The sequence below is a fragment of the Salvelinus fontinalis genome, chromosome 28 (genome assembly GCF_029448725.1).
Source record: "Salvelinus fontinalis isolate EN_2023a chromosome 28, ASM2944872v1, whole genome shotgun sequence".
NCBI lineage: Eukaryota > Metazoa > Chordata > Actinopteri > Salmoniformes > Salmonidae > Salvelinus > Salvelinus fontinalis.
The window spans coordinates 12289012-12306017 of record NC_074692.1 but is presented as its reverse complement, the minus strand read 5'-3'; the positions used below and the strand labels follow the sequence as shown (position 1 = coordinate 12306017).

General features: G+C 40.5%; 1 protein-coding gene across 2 annotated transcripts; it reads left to right on the top strand.

Moving 5' to 3' along the window:
* The first annotated feature begins 1192 nt into the window (after window positions 1-1192).
* LOC129826182 (ras-related protein Rab-35) lies at window positions 1193-12201 on the top strand. 2 transcript variants are annotated; one of them, XM_055886606.1, is made up of 6 exons: window positions 1193-1607; window positions 4851-4901; window positions 5057-5180; window positions 9281-9405; window positions 9766-9890; window positions 10066-12201. In XM_055886606.1, the coding sequence occupies exons 1-6, from the start codon at window positions 1511-1513 to the stop codon at window positions 10192-10194; spliced, it is 651 nt and encodes a 216-aa protein (XP_055742581.1). In that variant the 5' UTR covers window positions 1193-1510; the 3' UTR covers window positions 10195-12201. The 2 variants fall into 2 exon arrangements, with proteins under 2 accessions (XP_055742581.1, XP_055742582.1); XM_055886607.1 differs by having other exon boundaries at window positions 1210-1562.
* Window positions 12202-17006: the final 4805 nt, after the last annotated feature.

Here is a 17006-nt window from a genome sequence, read left to right as displayed (position 1 = left end):
GGCAAAAGGAATTTAGAAAATTGCCTGCACAGAAGCAGAGTTAGAGCACAACCTGTAAACCCATGTTATCCTTAGGGAGAAACTCTGATGTGTCAAACTGTATAAACCGGCGGGTGCAACTAGAATAACTCTGGCTTATTCTCCCTGATGACCCCAGTTATTTTTTGACATCCCGGAAGACCAGGCCTTGGGGGGCGACCTGAGGCCGTCGGCCTATTTTAATAACACCCGCGGACGTCTAGTAAGGAGCCATCCATTTGCCATATGGAAATCAAAAAAATTCATGTGAAATCATGTGAGGGAAATGGACAAACTAAAGGATGTGCAATGTGTAGGCCCACTGAGTGTACATTCTGAACCGTGTTTGAGGTCAGGTCACATGACCAAGGAGCTATTGAACTTCTAAAGTTGACTAAATTAATGTAAAATCGTGTGAGATGAAAATTGACAAACTAAAGGGTGTGCAATATAGAAGGGTAGTCAGTGGACATTCTGAACCTTGTTTGAGTCCAGTAGGTCACATGACCAAGTAGCTATTAAAATTTTTAAGTTTGAAAACGTCATGTAAAATCTCATGAGATGCAAATGGACAAACAAAAGGGTGTGGAATATATAAATCTTGTCAGTGGATATTCTGACAGCAGTTGAGGGTTTTAGGTCACATGACCAGAGAGCTATTGAAATTCAAAACAAAGAAAAATGATTGTAAAATCACCTGAGATTAAAATGGACAAACAAAAGGTTGTGCTACATATAAGGCTACTCAGTGGATATTCTGAAAGTAATTTGAGGGTTGTAGATCATAAGACTAAGGAGCTATTGAAGTTTGAAATGGACAAACAAAAGGGTGTGCAATGTGTAGGCCCATTAAGTGTGCATTATGAACCTTGTTTGAGGTGTGTGGGTCACATGACCAAGGTGCTATTGAATTTCGAAAATTAAAATGAATAATTTAATATAGTGCAAAGAAAAAGTGTGTCTATGCCATCGGGTTAGCTAGAACCAGTTTTAGGAGTAATGGTTAAAGAGCTATTGAAATTTGAAAAATATGATTTGTCACTATGTTGACGGTCCCTAACTGCTGTTGGTGGAAGTAAGGAAAACTACAGACGAATATCCAATCTGAATCTGTCTTTATATCAGTGAGTTATTCGGGAACAAATTGAAAGCTGCCAACCTGAAGTCAACAGCACCCTGCATCAATGGGCCCAAGACTTTGTCGTGCGTCTGCGCAGTGATTCTGGGTCGCGTAAGGGTTGGGTGCAGCCACCACCAGACAAGGAAACTGAGTTCCGGCTATTTGTAGCGTAGGGAAAGTATTGCTGACACCTCGAATCCCCGAGAAAAAAGCCGCCGGCTTGGGGGCTAGCAATTGGGCATAGGGGGGGTAATCATTCTAATTCATATTGGGGGTAGTGCTTGTGTACGACAAGCCAAGGGTTCGGACAGCAAGTCGATAAGAAGAACATAGTAAACGGCAAAAGGCGGGGGTAACCCACCAACTACCGGCATGGCCAGGGACTACGATTACCTATTCAAGCTGCTCATCATCGGTGACAGTGGTAAGCGAATACCGGGGATGCGTAACGGGAAATGGGCCTCTCCAGGTATTTACACAATGAGTCGCAGAAAAGTAGGTCGAGGTTCCTAGCGTGATTTTGGACTCATGTTTAAGTGAACGTCACTATGTGTAGTTTTAAAAATGCACAGCAATATTTTGGGGAGAGAGCGGTGACACTTGCGCTGAGGTGTGCATCGCTGGGCATGTCAGCCGATCAGGCCAGATATTGCACGATAGCGTCTAGTACTGCCACACTGGGACGAATTCCATCCATTTTAAGGTGTTTCTGTTATTTAGCGGAATATTTTACTAACTAGCTATTATGGCGTTGCAAGTATGTATATTGTAGCTGAACATTTGACTTATTTCTTACAACTTGCCAAGTGTTGTTAGCTTACTAGCTAACTTGCCAGTCAACGTTAGCTATTGGATCCTATTTTTTTGTTAGCCCAGGAGCTAGCTAACGACTAGGTAGAAAGCTAGCCTCCCTTGAGTTGACAACCAGCTACTCTGGTGTTATCCTGCTGTGAGCTGGCTAGTTTACGTTAGGTGGTTTGTCAATGTACGTTAGTTAGAAGAAAAAAAAACATTTCAGCAGCGTGTTCCCTGTGTGAAGGAATGTTAACTATGACAAACTAGCAATATTTATGTGATACTGATTGCATCAAGCGCAGAGTTGTTTACAATGAGCCTGAATGATTTCTAGATGATCCCCTAACATAGGGCCCTCAAACTCAACTCTGGACCTCGAAGCCAGTTCCACTGCGTTTTTTAATTGTTCCCCTCGAATCAGGGACTTATTTAGACCGGGAACATCAGGTGGGTGCAATTAATTATCAAGTAGAACAGAAACCCTACACGGTGTGGAGCCTGATGGTTAAGAGTTGAATATCTCTGCCCTAGGGCCCAACGTTAGTAGACCAATAAGGAAGGAATTTAAATGGTTTACTATCAAGATCCAACTAAGTGACTGAATTCCATAATATAAGGTATATTAAAAACCATACTACCACTTCATTTGCAGTTTTTTCCACCGCATGTTTATTTTAATTCTAGAGACTGCTGCATTCATGTGAAAACATACATCTACAAGCAACATTGCATTTCCAACTCCACAATCCTTTTGACGGTAAAGATCCTTTCAGCCATTGACACTCCGTCCTGGCACTATCCCATCAGCTGGCTGATCACAATAGTGGGCAAGACAGCAGCCCTTTTACTACCACAGACACACAGGGTGCTGTGTCCCCTTGGCTGCAATCTGGAACCAGTATTGGTACCGCTGTTGTGAGATTCAGGGAAGATTGAAACCAATGCTCAAATGAGAGTCCTGACCCCTCCTTGTCTCAGACAGAGAGCCTAAACATTAAATTGCTGCCCAGATAGATCTGACATACAGGGTTTAGGAGCTCTGATCAATGGTCACTTTCTGCACCTCTTGGTCCTCCGGCAGGTAATTGGTCAAGGAAAACCAGTATTTGGACTGACAGAGGTACACCTCACCTGTAGCTGGTGTTTTCCATGATAACAACAAAGCAGAAACCAACTAGCACCCACCCAGGCTACTGTGCTTCACCTTTGTTACCTGGCCTAAATATAGTACTGGGGATTTGAATAAGATGTACTGTATTTTCTGGCTTTTGCTTATTGCCCTGGACAGTCGTTTTTACAAGTGAGCAGGCAATGGCCTATATCTTCACGACAGGTACCTAATATGACTGCTTAAGTACTCCTTCAAAGACAGGGCTGCACTGATAAGTCTTTCCAAGTATCACTGAGGGATGTTTTACCAGTCAGACCAGATGTGGACATGCCAGGTACCAGAGTTTCAACGGTTTTCTTCTCGACTCACTCAGTCATTGATTATGATTCCCTGTTATCAAGACTGGTTGATGAGGCCGGGACGATACCAGTATTGCGATATATTTTTTCCATGGCAACACGAAGCAGATAACTCTTTGGTCTTATAACAACCTGCTGTATGGAAAATATTGTGTGCTTTAGCTTGGAAAACAAATAAATGTGACTCTGGATGACAACCTAATGATTTGTTTCCAACGTTAAGGCTGTTTTCTTAAAGAAGTTAAATCCGCTTTGTGTTTTGTTCCCTTGCCATGATACTAACGAGTATCGCAATACGGGTATCGTCCCGGCCCGACTGACTGACTAGGCTGTCCAGTCCATCCAAAACAAAGAATGGTTTTCCTGGCATACAACGGCCTGATTTTTAAAAGATGATAATGACAAGGCCTATATGGTGATCTGGTTCTGCTTTGTCTGGGTAGCTGGAAGAGCATGACTGAACTCTTATTATCCCCCTGATTGGACATCAACAGGGAGGAATGTGTGATGCAGTAGAGCCCTGGGATTCCCCAGATGCTCTCTGTGTGAATGTTAGGCTTATGAGAGTTGTACTTGTCTTTGATGTGGTTGTTAGTGGCCTGACAGGTGACAGTGTTGTTTAAATGATATTCCACCCGCATATAGGACACTATCTCTGTTTCTTGTAGCTGCCAGTAATGTTGAGTCTGGTGAACGAATGAAACTCCAGAGAGCGATCAGAGGGATTTGTTTTCTGATGGGCTTTTAACTCGGGACCAATCAACCGCAGCCAGACACGATCACATTACCTTCCGCTAGCAACTGATCTGAGCTGTTAGTCCCTCCTCCTGGACTCACAATTCAACTCTGACAGTTTTGCCAACTCACCTGACGGTTAACTAGCCCACCTGTCTGTGCCTCTTTGTGATTTCGCAGAATGTGTTCTCTCATTGCTTATTGGTTGACAATACAAGGTTATTAGCAAAACTGTCCCGGGATGTTATGGTCTGTACCTGACCTGCATCATTTGTATCAAAACTATACCTCTGTGTTATTGTGATTTTTAACCTACTAAAGGTAATGCAGAGTTCAGCTATCACTGTCTTTATACAAGGCTACAGTAGATAACATGTATTTGTCTGAGTGCCTGCTGTCAAGGGCTGGCTGTCTGACTGTGCTAATTTACCTATACCAAAGAGGTCAGGAGACACACCAGCCTAGTTGTAGGTGGTTATGTACCTCTGTTATTCTTCCAGGCCATTTTATGATTGGAGAAAAAGAGCTGTGGAAATCTGAACTCTTTACAAAACAACCCAAACTTAGATAAATCTAAATCTTCTTTTAAATGAGCTTACTTCTAGAAACCTCTGTGTAGCCTAACTGTCATAATTAAAGGGTGGTAAGAAATCACATCTCCTGCCTAGCTTGTTGTAAGCCTTTTTAACCTGACTCAACCTGTCCTTTTCAGGAGTGGGGAAGAGCAGTCTCCTCCTGCGGTTTGCAGACAACACATTTTCAGGTAAGAGTAAATGTTACTCCTAACCCCCCCCTCCCCCCCAGCAGGTTATGAGTCATTTGGTCTGTTGAATTTGAACAACTGTCCAGTGAGTACTTGCCTTGCAAATCAAACACTGGGTCTCATAACCTGTTTTTTTTGTGTTTGTGTGTTTGCAGGTAGTTACATCACCACGATTGGAGTGGACTTCAAGATCCGGACAGTGGTGATCAATGGGGAGAAGGTGAAGCTGCAGATCTGGGACACGGCAGGACAGGAGCGCTTCCGCACCATCACCTCCACGTAAGTACAGGAAGAGGCAAGGCTCACTTTCACACTGGGCTGTTAGCAAGACTCACACATGCCCCATTGACCATGCAACATTCTAACATGTCAACTGATATTCAGGGGATATTTTACGATGCCAACTTTTTAAGATATGTTGAGCAAGTACTTCTCAAAGATATTTAAAATAACACCTGTGCTCTTTTTGGAAACTGATGGAATTCTCCACAGAGCCTAATTACACATTTTAGTAACAGGCATGTTTTAGTCATACAGAATTATAGGACTGTAAAGATTGGAGCTCAATGCCTCTCTCACTTGGGTGTCATCCCCATTGATTTGCTTCACCTTGTTATATTTACTTAATTTGTACCAATGGAATTTCATTTTTTCCTTGTCATTGCCGTCACTCTCCAAATGTTCACATTTTCTATCCGTTGTGTACCTTGGCTGCATGTTTGACAGATAATTACTCCTGTGCAGTGTGGAGTCTGGGTTTCTTGGGACACCGGTATTGAGCTGGCTGTCAAATGCATCTTTTTTTTCTTGTAATGTGCCAAGTGGAATATGGTCACGTCATTGCCTTTTTTTTTTAAATTGTGGACACAAATTACAAGCAAAAACAGAATTGGAAGACATTCCTCTCTGAATTCATTTTTTCTTTTTGAACTATGGCTGGTATCTTCTCTCAAGTGAGGACTTTCTAAGCTGAAGTGGATGAGTGTGCCCAGTCATTCTCCTCTCTGTCATGAGAAGTAGGTGTAGTGATTAGAGGTGGACCGATTATGATTTTTCAAAACCGATAAAAAAAAATAATAATAAAATAAAAAATGAACCAAAAAAACGATACCGATTAATCGGACGATATTTATTTTTCTTTTTTTATAATAATAATGACAATTACAACAATACTGAATGAACACTTTTTACATTTACTTAATATAATACATCAAGTTAGTCTCAAATAAATAATGAAACGTGTTTAAATAATGCAAAAACAGTGTTGGAGAAGAAAGTAAAAGTGCAATATGTGCCATGTAAAAAGCTAATGTTTAATATGTTCCTTGCTCAGAACACATGAAAGCTGGTGGTTCCTTTTAACATGAGTCTTCAATATTCCCAGCTAAGAAGTTTTAGGTTGTAGTTATTATAAGAATTATAGGACTATTTCTCTATACCATTTGTATTTCATATACCTTTGACTATTGGATGTTCTTCTAGGCACTATAGTATTGCCAGCCTAATATCGGGAATTGATTAGCTTGAAGTCATAAACAGCGCTGTGCTTCAAACATTGCGAAGAGCTGCTGGCAAACGCAGAAAAGTGCTGTTTGAATGAATGCTTACGAGCCTGCTGCTGCTATCCACAGCTCAGTCAGACTGCTATATCAAATCATAGACTTAATAATAATATAATAAACACACAGAAATACGAGCCTTAGGTCATTAATCTGGTAAAAATCCGGAAACTATCATTTCGAAAACAAAACGTTTATTCTTTCAGTGAAATACGGAACCGTTCCGTATTTTATCAAACATGTGCAGGTTTTAAAAAATATTCTTGTGTATTGATTTTTAAGAAAGGCATTGATGTTTATGTACATTGGTGCAACGACAGTGCTTTTTTTCGCGAGTGCGCTTGTTAAATCATCACCCGTTTGGCGAAGTAGGCTGTGATTCGATGATAAACTAACAGGCACCGCATTGATTATTTGCAACGCAGGACAAACTAGTTAAACTAGTAATATCATCAACCATTTGTAGTTAACTAGTGATTATGTTAAGATTGATTGTTTTTTATAAGATAAGTTTAATGCTAGCTAGCAATTTACCTTGGCTCCTTGCTGCACTCGCATAACAGGTGGTCAGCCTGCCACTCAGTCTCCTCGTGGAGTGCAATGTAATCGGCCATAATCGGCGTCCAAAAATGACAATTACCGATTGCTATGAACTTGAAATTGGTCCTAATAAAATCGGCCATGCCGATTTAAACGCTCATCCTCTCGTAGTGATGAGTAGTCTGTGTTTCTGAACAAGAATGCCGTCACTCAGGAAGGTGGACTAAAGGTCTGTGAGCTAGTCCTCATTACAGCACCTTACAACCATCTGACTCACACTACTCTGTTTGACATGGACAGCACAGCGTCTAAAAACTATTCACCCCTTTGGACTTTGACGAGGACTGTACAGACCTTTGACACTGTTTGGCTTTGATTGCCTGGGTCTATGAAAGAGTGGAGAAAGTAGAAACCTTGCCGCCATTCACTCAAAAAAATAAAAGGTTTTGAGAAAGAGAGGCATTTGAACCTGTTGATTTTTTTATTTATTTTATTTTTCCTCAAAACCCTCTGGAAAATATGCTGAATTACCCTCAAACAGAGCTGCTGGTTTTCCTGTGGTAAACCTCCTACAAGTCTACAGAATGCAGTCAGTGTGTCTGGAAACCTGGCTGGCTGTGTGAGGAGAGAGGTAGCGAGTGCTGCTGGGTTCTTTTTTGCTGATTGTTAATTGTGGAGAAGTAGTGGCATGGTGCCTCATTAGGCCTAAGTGCATTTCAGTGGTCAGCCCAGCCAGGGTGTGTTTAGCCTTATGTCTGTCAGTCACAGTCCATAGCTGCCATATGTCTGTCTGAATATATGTCTTTGTAGTGGACAGCAGCCTGTGTGTGGTGGAGGAACTGCCCCTGTGCCTGTTGCGTGTTTCTGGTTCTCCATTCATCTGTGCAGAACGCCCCGCTGACTGGTCCGTTACTGCTGGGCTGTGTGTGACAGACGAAGCTTCTGTCTGGCCAATGCAATCACACACACACACACACACACACACCCCTTTGAAAGCTGTATATTGTGTGTGTGTGTGGTGCACTGCAGTCAGAGGGGGGATGCCCCCTCTCTTGTGGCCTACTTTTCAGACATTGTGGGGGGGGGGGGGGGGGGGGGGGCAGGTTTTCATGAATACTGTGGCTGTCCTCTACTTGCATGTCTGCCTTTCCCCTCCATGTATATCTCTCTGTCATATTCCTGTGATAAGCATCAGCTCTGGTTTCCTGCCGACCGCTGCCCTACCCTGCCTCAGACACACCCCTTCCTGCTCTCATGATTTCAGGACACTAATAGGGATTATTGAACTCCAAGCAGCATGTGGAGTTGGTGTATATGTAATAGGCTTTCAGTTCATGTTGGCTGTTAGAGGGCGACGAAAGGAAATAGATTATTGTTATATTGTGCCATTTATTGTAACAGGTCTGCGTCTATCCCCAATTCCATTCAGCCGTGGGATGATTAGTTCCTTCAGCGGATGGTCATGGGCTGGAACATGGATATAAATAATTTGTATACTGCAAATTGACCGCAATAACAGAAGTAGTATTTGACAAAAAACGGAATAATTTCAAACATAGATTACATTGGGATATGATCACATATATCTCTATTTATGCGTGGGAATACTTGAACAGATTTCCTATATTAAAATCACTGAATTCATTTACTGGTGATTTATAGTCTTATGTTCAAGAACAAATCACTGAATATGTCCCGCGGGCCATCTACTGGGGGGAACCCTGGTCTATGGGATCAAAAGGAAGCATTTCTACTTCATGTGAGAATGGGTAGTCCTTCAAGCATACTTTTGGCTTTGTTAACATCAGTTTGTTGGGATTGATTGAAAATCTCATGTGTGTTTGTAATACAGGTAACTGCCAAAATAAAGGAAATACCATCATAAAGTGGTGGTGGAAAATGCTGTCTCAGGCGTCGCTCCAGAATCTCCCATAAGTGTTCAATTGGGTTGAACTGGTGTTGAACTGGTGACACACACCCTATGCTTCTTTGAGAACCCCCCCCCCCCCCCCCCCCCCACACACAAACTCACTGAGATCTCGTCTAGGCAAAATGATGGGCAACTGGGCAATCTTTTATACATTACCCTGAACATGATGATGCTAATTGCTTAATTAGCTCAGGAACCACAGCTGTGTGGAAGAACTTGCTTTCAATATACTTTATCTGTCATTTATTCAAGTGTTTCCTTTATTCTGGCAGTTCTCTTTGAGTTGGGCTCCCCCTAGTGGACATGAAATGTGTCAAAATGCTGACCTCTCTCTCTCTCTTTCTCTCCAGATACTACAGGGGAACGCATGGGGTCATAGTGGTATATGATGTCACGAGTGCCGAGTCCTTTGTCAATGTGAAACGATGGCTACATGAAATCAACCAGAACTGTGATGATGTGTGTCGAATATTAGGTGAGTCCAGTCCACCTGTTTCAATTACCTTTACCCAATGCAGTGTTGTTGCATCAGGGACCCTTGCAAGGCCTTATGAAATCCATCCAGACATTAAAACAAAATATTCAAAGATATGATTAACTTAGTAGAACATTAACTCGTTTTTTAAAAGTAATTAGAAAAATGTATTAATTTGCATGTTTCACCCTGTCTGCATGTGTGGGGGTTCACGTGGTTCTCTTACTTTCTGCATCATTTTCATATAAAAAAATTTCGGGAAATGCTCACTGGAATCTGGGAAGTAATAAAACAGACTTTATAGTCCCTACTTGGAGTTGAGAAAGCTCAAATGGTCTTCCTATTTGTATTCTTCCTCAGTGGGAAACAAGAACGACGATCCCAACTCAAAGGTGGTGGAGACGACTGACGCACAGAAGTTTGCAGAGCAGATGGGCATCAATCTCTTTGAGACAAGTGCAAAAGAGAACATCAATGTTGAAGAGGTGGGTCAGGGGTCCTCTGGTATAAGTAGTGGAAAGTTGAAGGGGTGGAGTTGTTCATGGGACATGGGCTTGAAGGCGAGGTTGTTGCTTTTAGTGGAGGGAAAGAAAACAAGCTCTCATCCTAAAAATGTTAGTTGATTGTGTTCACCATGTTTTTTTTGTCTTTTCCCCACAGATGTTTAACTGCATCACAGAGTTAGTGTTAAGAGCCAAGAAGGAGGTGCTGGCCAAGCAGCAGCAGCAGCAACAGAACGACGTGGTCAAACTCTCCAAGAACAGTAAACGAAAGAAAAAGTGCTGCTAGCGAACTCAAACCCCAATCACAAAGACCACCAGCGTCTGCCTCAGAGACGGCACACGGGATGGGACTCCAAGCATCTAAATTAAGATAGATTTAATAAATATACAATGAAAACATTTAATTAAAACGGTCCCCTTTGAACGAACAAACAAATCATGAAGACTTAACTAAAAATGTACAGATTATATTAGTCAGATCAAGTTTTATTTGGAATTCAGCAGATGGGCAATATTTAAGAGATCCTCCTTTCTTGAAGGATCTGCAAGCTGAAAACTGACGGCCATAATGCTCTGATTTCTATATGCGTATACAAATATTCTTACATCCGTATCTATTTTCTCCTTGTCATTCCACTTCACACGGGACATTACGAGCCAAGTGAAACTCTGCACCTGAAGAGGAGGACTCACTTTTTCGGATGATACATTTTTTGGGGGTGGGGGCAGTGGGTGTCGGTTGTTGGAACGTGTCTAAATGAAAAACTGGATGGGGTATGAGGGAAGGGATTCACAACCTTTTGTACATTTTTTATTTTGACTTTTCAGACATCTTTATTTACCAGGTTCACACCAACTGATCATGAACTAATTTGTTTTTGACTTAATGGGGGAAAATGATGATTGATGGGCACCCTTTAGCAACCAATACAATGGACAGAATTGGTGACTATCTTCTTAGTTTATTTTTTCACATTTTTTTTGCCAAGCTTTTTCTCCTCCCCTTTGTCCTATAGTAATGTCGATCGATCAGCCAACGACCTGTTCAGAGCAGTGAACCACTCCCATGGCCCGGGGGACACAATGCTCTGCCATCTACCACTCATTGCAGTCTTATTGTGCACTAAGTTTGCTTTTAAAAGAAAATCTTCCACTTTTTTTTTTTTTTTTTCCTCTTTTTTTTTTAACAATGATACTGCCAATATGTGATGTGAATGAAAAGTGAGTTCTTTGGCTCTCCCTGTTGGACTGTTGTGATAGAGGCCCACTGGGCGTAGTCGTTTTGGGTTAAGGCCTGGGTAACTCTCGGGCGGCGGGGGGGGAGCCCAGCGCTGCTCTCTCTAACCACACTTCAGCCACAGGCCTCCCTATTCCCATGCACCAAACACCCTCATATCAGCACCTCTCCACAGCTATGGATTCAACCCCCTTAGCTTTGGTCACTTGTGGGGCATTGTAATGATATTGGACATCTTTATCATCATTACAGGGTGAATTTGGTTTGTGCCAGGACTGTGTTGACAGGAAATGGGAGTCAGTGCACTAACCCTGTACCTTTGCAAACTGGTTAGCCATGTGTGTTTAACACGAAACACTTTGTTTGAAGGGGTATGTATATGTTATCTGACATGCATGTAGTATTCATAAATTGTCCAGGACTTTCAGCTTGCAAGATATTCTGAACTGTTAACACATGTTTATGCCTGGTTGTGTCATGTTTTTATCTAGGACTTGTCACAATCTGGTTACCCATTCAACTGAAGTGCTACTATCCAGTGTTCCGCTTGACTGTGTGGCAGGCGGGCGGTGTGACGGGTTACTCTCTGGGTTTGCTATGGGGGACCATTAGTGATGGAGAAATGGAATCCCTGGCCTCAGCCCTCTCCTACACACATCCGGGCCCCGAATACCTATTCCTCTGCTTGAGGATAGCTGAGGTGGTCATGATGTGGAGCTGGGAAATCTGTGACCCTAACCAGACGACCATTGGGGTGGGGCACATGACAGTGCCACAACCTGAGCGTTGGGTGACACATGCCAGGCAGTGGAGAAATGGTATCAAATCTGACTGTATGATTTCTATTCATTGTGTATATAAAAAATATTTGTGTTTATTCAGTATATAGAACATACACATTCGCAACTGTGCATGTATTGACATGCCTCGTGTGCTATGGTTGAAACACACTTATCAGCAGTGGTTGGCTGTACACTGGAGAAAAGAGATGTACTATTCAATTTCCCTACATGAATTTAATCAATAAACGTTTTAAAATAAATATTTGACACATAACGACTGCTGTCTTTTGTCAATGATTTGAAGCTTGGCCTTGATTTGTTTTGAACTTCTTGCTTTTTGTGAATAAAACTATGGAGGAATTGTGCCACTTGAATGTGTCTTAAAGCTGTTTTATTGTTGTTGACCACAAGGAAACTACTATACTCAGTGTAGATCATACATTTACTTAGAATATGAGTGGCATGGTAAATGGTGTTTTGTCCATAGACGGCAAGGTGTTTTTCTCAATACATGGAGAGAAGCCAAAGTAAGTAGTAACTCTACCAAGATACTTTCTTTCTGTCCCCATGTATTTTTTTCACAGTGGCCCCCACATATAGAATAATTGTTACAAAAATCCATTCTGAGTTAGTGTTTTGGATATTTTATCCCCAATACTAAAAATAGTAATTTGTTATGAATATATAACCATACTCTTTTACATTTCCAGCCCCAAAATAAACATTATGTACCTCTTTATGAAATTCTCATCGATATAAACTAGTTTGTCATTTCATATGTACAATATGTGAACGAGTATGCATGTAAATGCATATATACTTAAGCATATGTAACCTGTGTCAAATCACATAGCTGTCATTCTCACTTACCATTTCAAACTGTCTTTGTTTCTAAGTTCACTTGTGATCTGAGATCGTGCCTTTCAGTGTCAAGACTACATTAAAGTCGCCATCTTATTTAATGACCTTATAAATATTACTCTTACAACAGTGTGCATTATCCATATTCAATTGACTGGAGCAGGGTATATAGTCCCTTACCATTACAGAAAAGCTTTAATGTGTCAGGAGAGAAAGGGGCAGCTGTTTAAGTTCAGTATCACATTAATTTATGAAGGCTAAATGGCAACGGTGTCATTATTGAAGCTTGTCCAATAATGAGGTTGACAGAAAGCTATGTTTCTTACCCTATGGTGGTGAGTCAGGGGGGAAATGGGTGTACTGATACAAAAATAATCCATACCAAGACCCACAGATTCCCACATTAACTCCCCCAAATGACCATGGTCAATGCCGTATTTTCAAAGGTTCCAAATAGTTTGGCAACCCAAACAATGTTTGTCATTGGTAAATGAAAAAGGACAAACACTGAGATTAAGTGAAATTCCAAAGAACATGACCCATAAGGACACTCCATGGAATGTCTGCTTTTTACACAACGTGCACACACAGACACACAGAGACACAAACACTCAACGCAGGAGAACAACTCTTCCCTCAGCATTCAGGCTGATTAACAGTAAGATTGAGGACAGGAGACACACTTTAAAAAGAGTATTCAAATAGAAAATTAAAACAATACAATGTACAGTAATTTTGGACATAACATATACATGAAGAGTACATAACAAACTGAAAAAACTATAACATGGATGTAAGTAACTAGCAGGCCAGAGCTCTTGAACGTATCCCCTCTGAATGACCAGAACGGCCAAACTTTTCTACCAGAGGCCACGCCCAGGAACACCAGAGGTTTATACTACAAAGAAGGATTCATGAATTGACCAACTAACTTTGATAAACAACCAGAAATAACTATTGATTTACTGCTCCATTAAGAAAGCAAATCTTAGATATGTGTTTTTGGTTAAGTTAATTAGACTGTGCCCATTTTATGGTCATCTTTCTATTTTTAGTTTGAGTTATTTCAGAATATTTGTTTGCCAAATTAGCTGCCTAAGCCATAGAACTTATTTTGTAGTATACCCCTCTGGTGACAACAGGCCATGAGGCTGAGTTCAAGACCTCTGGCCTGTTACATTACTACAGAATTTTGTTTTTCTCTCCAAAAAGACAAGGATATGAGAAAACTTACATTCTGGTCATAAGTGTTGTTTGATCCCGTTCGTAATATAAGTTCATGTTTGATCCATGTTCAACCAACCCTAACTTAGCATGCAGAATAACTTCTCATCACTCAGTTCTGAGGCTGCAGTCTAACTGCAGCCTCACTCAGTTCTGTGGTTGGCTTAATATCCACTATAATCATGCAGCTAGTCAGTACCTATCAGAGCTGACTGGCTCCTGGTGTTAGACCCACTTAACCATCCTCTCAGATCAATACAACACCACAGCTGCTTAGACACGGATTCCCAAACTTTTTTACTTCATGACCCACTAATTGAGGTGTCTTTTGAGTCGCGACCCACCATAAGGGTTGAGCGGTGCAAAAACATACACAGACCAAATTTCCTGCAATTCTATACATCTTGCCATGGAGCTGAAATAAAATGCAATTTTAAAACTAATTTCCTGCAATTCTTCATGGAGCTGAATCAAATATTGCTGTTTTAAAGCCAATCTTTCTGCAATTCTATACATTTTGCCATGGAGCTGAGAGAAATGTTTTGCAGTTAATGCAAATCCTCTGCATTTCTACACATTTTGACATGGCTAATGCTGTGTTCATATGCTCAAACATAACAAAATCAATAGGGGCTTTAATTTAGTTGATTCCAAGTTCTCAAAGACTATAGACTATTATTAAAAAAATATATAGGTCCCTTATCTTTTCTACGTACTTTCTATTTGGTTGTAGTTGTTAAAGTTGACACTGAAAGTGTTTTTCCATTCCTGAAAATGTATATATATATAAAATATAATTTATAATAATTATGCAATGCACAAAAAATTTAAGCTAACGACCCACCTGGACCCCTGCCCCGACCCACACTTGCTTAGACAACAGACAGAAAGGCAGACTTCGCTCTTTTAACTAGATAATGAGTTTGTTTTTGCAGCCTGGCTGGGCTCAATTCAAATTGAAGGTAGTCAATTCAGGAAGTGATTTGAATTGCAAATTCTTAAATGTAAAAACTTTTGAAATAAATAGCCTCAACCTTTTTTCAGTTTATTGAGAAGTCATTGAAAATAACTGCCCTTTTTTTGATTATGTAATTGGAATTGTAGTTTACCTCCTGAATTGACTGCTCTCAATTCGAATTGAACATCTCTGAATCAAACATCGGTAGACTTGAGTATAACTCAAACTTCAACAACATTCAGTGAATTACGTGAAAGTTAGAATTACTTATTACAAAGACAGAACTGAACAGTCACATGTAGAATTTATAATCTTCACCCTCCACATCACCCCTCCTCTCCCTTTCCGCAGAGATCCCAATTTGTATGTAAACACTCAAAACACAAAATAAAAATACATGAACAATTATAGTTTTTTAAACAAAAAAATACGAGATTTCCATTGAAAAAGGTATGCATTTATAAATATATTGATTTCATCCAAACCTACTCTCAACTCTTTAAAAATAATAATTCTTTGGGTTGATCCTAACCAACAACCTTACCAACTGAGATGGCGAGAAGATATCTGCATAGGTTTGCTCAGGTGCTCCAGATATGACTTTCCATACATAGACAGAGGTCAGAGGACTGTGCCAGTCTCATTCTTAAACACGCCATGACGGTTCGGACGCATCACATTTATCTACACACACACTCTACAAATATGGAGTCACAGATACAGTCACCTCCAAAATGATTGGCACCTTTGATAAAGATGAGCAAAAAATATGTATAAATAATACAAATACCAAGCTATATTGTATGCAAAAAAGGAACATACTAATACAATATTGCTCAAGGAAAGAGATTTTGTTTAACAAGTAAAAAAAAAATATATATGTGTCAAAATTATTGGCACCCCTAAAGATTGCATTAGCATTCTACTTGTTTAAGTTAATCTCAGTTAAAGGAACTGTGTTGTGGCCTTCCATGGCTTCCTGTTTCACTGGGGTAGAAAAATGAGGTAACAAACATGTAAAATCCCTTTGTCATCCATCACCACGAGGAAAGGCAAATGGCTGTTGACTTCATAAATCAGGCAATGGTACAAAAAAACGACTGAAAACTCCACTATACCACTTACCACTATTATGGGCACAATGAATACGTTTAAAACCACTGGAACAGTGGTAAACTTGCCTGGTAAGACCCAAGTGTATCTTGTGCTACGCACATTGAGGAAGATGGTTCGGGAGGCAAAAAAAAAGTCCAAAGGCCACAGTTGGAGAATGACCGAACTTGGTCGCGTCTTGGGGTCACCAAGTCTCCAAATATACAATTAAACGCCACCTCCTTTATTGAGAGCAACCAACAATAGCAAATGCCTGGAGTTTGTTAAATGGCATTGGCACTTGAATAGGAACCGGGTGCTATGGTCAAATGAGATTAAAACAGAGCTCTTTGGCCACGCACACCAGTGGTGGGTTTGGCCTCGAATGAAGGATGCATATGCAGAAAAGAACCTCGTACCTACTGTAAAATGTGGATGAATCTTTCAAGGTTCTGGAATTATCCTGTATGGAGGAATGGTCTCATAAAATATTATAGAAAAAGGATAAGTGCTGTTATCCTCACAAGAGGGTGCACAACGTATTGAAAATAGTGCTAATAATTTCGACACCTATCTTTTTGAGATTTTTTGTTAATTACTTGAACAATATTTTTTTTTCTAAGCAATTGTATTACTACAAAATAATATATTTTTCACATTTATTGAGCATACAATTTTTGTATAATTTATTTTATACTGTATTTTTTGCTCATCTTTATCAAGGGTGCCAATCATTTTGGAGGTGACTGTTTGTCTGGTCTTTATGGAAGCTTGAAAATGAAGTGTCCACTATCATAAACTTTGAACCAATGGGAATGGCAGTAGACCTTCTATATTACTGTGTTACTATAGCTAAAGCACTCTGTAGGCCCTGTCAATAGGTTTTCCTGTGAAACTGGATTGGTGGTACCTGACTGAGTAGGTTACTAAATCAATATCATCTA